Source organism: Mus caroli, chromosome 2 (genome assembly GCF_900094665.2).
Source record: "Mus caroli chromosome 2, CAROLI_EIJ_v1.1, whole genome shotgun sequence".
Taxonomy (NCBI): Eukaryota; Metazoa; Chordata; class Mammalia; order Rodentia; family Muridae; genus Mus; species Mus caroli.
Window position 1 is genome coordinate 72,218,924 of NC_034571.1, and position 5,550 is coordinate 72,224,473.

General features: G+C 46.2%; 1 protein-coding gene across 14 annotated transcripts in view; it reads right to left on the reverse strand.

Annotated features, from left to right (window-relative positions):
- Window positions 1-702: 702 nt before the first annotated feature.
- The window catches only part of Znf385b (zinc finger protein 385B), a 385,123-nt gene continuing 380,275 nt past the window's right edge, over window positions 703-5,550 (reverse strand). For 9 of the 14 annotated variants that reach the window (XM_029474277.1, XM_029474271.1, XM_029474274.1 and 6 more), the window contains 3 exons: window positions 4,679-4,857; window positions 4,039-4,140; window positions 714-2,207 (listed from right to left, as the gene is read on the reverse strand). In XM_029474277.1, coding sequence (XP_029330137.1) covers window positions 1,992-2,207; window positions 4,039-4,140; window positions 4,679-4,857 — 497 coding nt within the window. In that variant the 3' untranslated portion in view covers window positions 714-1,991. Of the gene's footprint in view, window positions 2,208-4,038; window positions 4,141-4,678; window positions 4,858-5,550 lie in introns of all 14 variants that reach the window. The other 5 variants (XM_029474268.1, XM_021151791.2, XM_029474269.1 and 2 more) reach the window with 2 other exon arrangements.

The following is a 5,550-nucleotide window of genomic DNA, read 5'->3' on the forward strand; positions in this document are numbered from 1 at the left end:
CCCAGCCCCAGCCCCAGCCCCAGCCCCAGCCCCAGCCTAGCCCAGTCCCACTCCAGCCCCTCTCCAGACCCAGCCTCAGCCTAGCCCAGACCCAGCTCCTGGCAGATTATGACCAAGGAAACTCTGATGATCCCCAAGGGAACAGAAGCACAACCCAGACAAATGCCCTCTAGAATTATCAGCCTGTGAAATCCTGATGTAACAAAATGGTTGTTATTTTAGGTTACAGTTTTAGCTGGCAAGGAAGCAAATAGCTCATCAGAATAAATAGCGATGCATTAAACCTTATGTTTTAAAAGTGATATAATGAGGTGTCCTGACTGGAGGGAGGGGCCGTGCCCCTCCATGGCCCTATAACCATGGTCCATAAATGTCACTGACAGGGATAAAAAATGAACTGGAGATTTAAAGGGCCTGCACAAAGTCCTAAGAACCCAGAGTCACAGGTTTTGGCCGGCTGCTACCATTTTGGATAATGTCACTACTTTGGTCCATCCTCTCAGACAGTCGGGGAGAAGGTGGTGGCTAAGCCTACCCTCACACAGACTCTGTGAACAGCAGTGAATAAACATGATAATTAAGAACACTTGCAAAAGAGTGAAATATGTAAGAGGCAATCCTCCTCCCTATCTGACAGCTCTCAACAGGTAATGTGAAATTACAGGAGTCTCCTGAGAAAAGACGGCAGGAAACACCAGCAGATTTTTTTTTTTTTGGTACTTTTATTGAAAAGGTACATTTAAAAAAATACACAGACATTTTACCATTTACAGATTGCAGATATAGGCCCTCTAAAAGAGTTCACTCTATGTTGTTGTTTTATGATACCTCTTGCCCCTGATATCACAACATTCCAGTCTTCTTAACAACAGTTTTTTTGGGGGGGAGTATTAGGGGGGAGGGGTGGGGGAGGGGAAGCATGGTCACATGACCTGCGACACAGTCATTGAACAGAAAGACAGATTGTTCAATTTATAAATTATATATCTTCTGTACATTATTGCATCAGGGAGCCACAGAGTTGTGTAGCATTGCTACCAATGGGAAACAGAAGTTTAAAGTGAAGATCATTATGTAGAAATACACGGATTCACTGTCTTCTTGCAGATGCACAGAAGGTGCAAAAATGTGCAATTTAGGAAGCTCTTTTTTTGTTTGTTTGTTTGTTTTTTGTCTTTTTTGTATACATTTGCTTAGCAACTCAAACCAGTGAGGATGCTACAAAAATAAGTTAAAAACAAAAATAGCAAACAGGTAGTAATTATAGCTATGTTATATGGCTTTCTATTTCGTTTAAATATCTCCAAATAAAACATGAAATAAAGAAAATACATTATCTTTTGTTCTCTTAAAGAGAAAAATTTTCAAAGCTACTTTGCTTCCTAACAATTACACAGCAATGAAAAAAAAGTTTAATTCAACGAGGGTTACGATCTAGTACTACGCAGGGTACAACAGTACTCGGGTCTAGAACAGTACACAATCCCTGTGGACACTAGTACACCAGAAAAGAAAAAAAAAAAACCTCCATGAGCCGTGGGGAGGATGGCATCCACAATTAAGCACTTGCGATGGACTTTTGTTCCACACTAGAATATGCCCGCTTGGATTCTGGAGTTATTTACAGACATCCGAGGAAGAGCCTACTGTTCAAGTCTGTCAGGAAGAGATTCTATTTTGTTTCTAAGCCAGATCGTTACGCCATGGGAACACACAGGGTCGGTTTTCTTTCTCTGATCAATATATTTCCAAGAAACTTAAGAATCTCAAATACACCAATTGGCTGGGGTAGGATGGAGAGGGCACCGGAAGAGACACGCTCTTGAGCCTGGCCTCCTTTTGTCCCTGGAGGTGGGGCTGGGCGGTGGCCTGCACTTTGTGAGTGGGTGGGTGGGGTACTTACAGTCACACACAGGGCTTATACTGCTGAATCCTTTGGGCTTTTCTTCTACACCTTCCCACTGGCCTGGCCTGTCGCGGGCTCTGGGTGTTTAGTAAGGGGCAAAGAGGATGGAGGCAGGCGTGGCCCGGATGGGCCCGTGGCCAGGCCTCAGCAGCGCAGGAGGGATGGCTGCAGCCTGGAACAGAGAGGCGGATGGCCGAGGTGGCAGCGACAGCGCAGAGGACACGGCTGCGGCCGCCAGGGGTGAAGACAGGAACGTAGGGGCCAGAGGCTTCATCAGATCTTTCTGGAATGCAAGCTTTGCCTAAAGACGGGACGAAAACCAGAAAGGGGTGACAATACTGTTTACAGCACCACAGAGATTTTCCCTACAGAGCCAATGCGTTGGATTTTTCAACATCTTGACTTTAAGAAGTCATGAAATGATGGCTGTCACTGGGCTCAGGGGCTCTGGGTGTGACTTGATTTTTGATACCTCAGCTTTTGTCTCCGGAGAGACACCTAGAAGATTCATGCTTAGCAACCAGAGCAACTAAAAAACCACGTGACCCAGAGAGGTGTATGCTGCCTACGCTGGCCTTGAACTTGTCTTCGGATGCGTCCTAACATCCAACACGCTCAGTTTGGGGTTTTCACGTCTCTTAGACACACTGTATTGAGGTTAGGCAATTGAGGGATAGAACATTAGGGACCCAGGAGATGAGAACATAAAACCAATTTGTACTTCTGTATTGTCCACGTGATGAGCATTCTCTGAAAAAAAAAAAAAAAAGCAAACCCAAATTCCAGCTAAATCAAATCCTGTGCTCGACAGTGACTGTCAGTGGGCTAGAAACCTTCTCTATTTAAAGGAACCCAGTGTGGATGCTTCCCAGGAAGAAATCAATCCTACATGTCTGTCTTTTGCAACCAGCAGGGGCTGTGCGGCAAACTGCTTAATACAGGCACCACCTGCTTGCCGCATCCACTGGTACCTTAGAAGGTAATCTAAGATCCCCTCCAGCAGGCCTAGCTCAGGTCCACCTCAGACTGAAGACCATGTTAGACCCAGCCCCAGGGACACTGTGAATCCATCCATCTGTGTAGTTATATGAGACTTGTTGCTGAAGTCCCTAGGTGTTTGTGTAAGGGACTGAAAACAGGACATATGGAGAGCCCGTGGGACAGGCTGATTACCAACATGCGCAGAATGAGCAATATGAACATGTTCATATATCCATACAAACACATACCAGAAAATGGGGAGATACTAACTGTATGGATTTTTGTCACAAAAGTAACCCCACGTTCCAAGTCTGAAACTTCCCAGAATTCCTCAGACATCACTTGTTCTTGTTTTAGGCTTTCAGCTTTCTTTGTTTTTTTGTTTGTTTGTTTGTTTTTTCCTTACAGAAGGTCATCTTTGACATGAGCTCTTAAAATATATATTTTTTCTTTTTAATTGTGTGTATGTGTGAGAGAGAGAGAGAGAGAGAGAGAGAGAGAGAGAGAGAGAGAGAGAGAGAGAGCAGATGCCTCCAATGTTCAGGTGTCAGATCCCCTGGAGCTGCTGTGAGCTGCTTGCCCTGAGTGCTGGGAACCAAAGTTGAGTCCCCTGCAAGCTTCTAACCTTCTCTCCAGTCCCAAGACACTGTCTTTTCAAGAGGCTCCACTTTGCTGTTCTAAGGTACCCTGTAGCTGGAATTAAGCACCTCATTCTAACATCTCTGGACCTGTTGGAGATGGCTCAGCAGGTAGAGGCACCTCCTGCCTATCCTGACATGGCTCCGTGGATACAAGTGCCTGCAGCCAGGTCTCACAGACAGAATTTGATCTCCCGGACCCTCAAGATGGAAGGAGAGAACCAACTCCCCCAAGCTTTCCTCTGATCTCCACACAGGCACCACCGTGGATCAAGACCTTCTCTCCCGTGAATGCTTTAGCTTTATGGTAGAACTCTTGCTTGGCAGGTAGGAAGTTCTGCATGAGATCCCTAGCCCAGCCAATTAAATGATAAACAAACAAACAAACAGACAGACAGAATTAATCACTTCCAGAGTCTAGTGCCCACTTGTCCCTAGAGGCTCTCCTGCTGACCGCCATCCAACTCAGCAAGGGTGCCCCACAAGGCAGGGCGGGGGCAGGAGGGAACTTACAGCTAAGATGCTTGGGCTCCGCTGCAGCTTGTTGTAGGGGCTGTATTTCGGCTTCAGCGGTTTTCCTGCCACACGGTCTTTATGCCTTCGGCTTGAAATGTGCTGAAAGAAGTATGTCGCATTAGCTGACTCTCTGGAAGGTTTGTTTCCTAGACAAGGATAGCTGATTTCTCATTCCCACCTTCTAAGGTGGGTTGGGTACCAAAAACAAACAAACAAACAAACAAACAAACTAACTAACTAACTAACTAACTAACTAACTTTCTGTTCCCCTACAGAGAAGACGTTTCCTTCTAGCCCAATGTCCCTGTCCTTGTAATGTTCTCGAGTTTTATCAGATACCCCCTGGATTGCCACGGTCACCACTAAGCCTGTCTTCTGATGCACTGCACTCCCTTGGGAACTACACATCTGTCTGTCTGTCTGTCTGTCTCTAGCACTGGGGCTGGAAGCTGAGAGGTACAAAGTGCAGGCTCAGGTATTGGGCAATGCTCTTCTCTTCAACACAGCACTTGCATGTTGCAGATTGTTGCCTATTAACTTTAACCTTGAGCACACAGAGAACCATTTATAGACGAGGAGCCATAGACAGACAGTGGTGACCTAACTCGGTGGCTAGGCTTGGTCTGGGCTACTTTACCTGTTTGAGTTGAATCTCTGAGTTCACGTGAACATCACAGATCTCACAATGAAACGTTTTGTTCTGTAGTCCTGAGCCCTTACTGCCGTTCTGTACCTTTAATCTTGACCCAGGTCTTGGATAGGACTTAATTGGACCAGCTCCATTACGAGCCTCAACCATGGTCTTGTGTTTAGATCCTAGGAAGAGAGAGGTATATATTTAGTAGCTATTGAAGAACTCCGCGTGTGGGTGTGGGGTGGAGGTGGAGTTCAGTTGGGGGAGTGTTTGCCCAGATGTGTGAAGGCCTGCGACTGAGCTCCAGCACTTCGTTATCTCAGCTTGGCGCGTGTATGCCTGTGAGCCCAGTACTTATAAAGTGGAGGCAGAAGGTCAAGGTTATCATCTGTGCAGCAAATCCAAAGCCAGCCAGTGCTGCACAAGGCCCTACCTAAATAAGACAGACAGAGAAATGAACGACAGGAAGCCTTATTTTTCTTTCCTTCTTTCCCCTCCCCTCTTCTGTCACTTTCTCTCCCTCCCCTCCTCTCTCCTTCTCCCTTCCCTCCACTTCCTTTCTTCCTCCTACTTTTCTTTGAGGCAGGGTCTTACTTTGTATCCAAGGCTGGCCTTGAACCCACCTTGCAGCCTTTGCTAGCCTCAAACTTGTGATTCTCCTGCCTGAGCCTCCTGAGTGCTAGAACTAATGGGCACACACCACCATGTCCGGCCCAGGTACATGTTTTCTTTCCATTAATTTTAATATCTGAGTAATATATATTATATCACATTGGGCTACTATAGTGTATTCTGAATTTCATTACTGATGAACTTTTGTTTACACCCACACCCACACCCCCCCACAACCCCCCCACACCACACACACCCACACA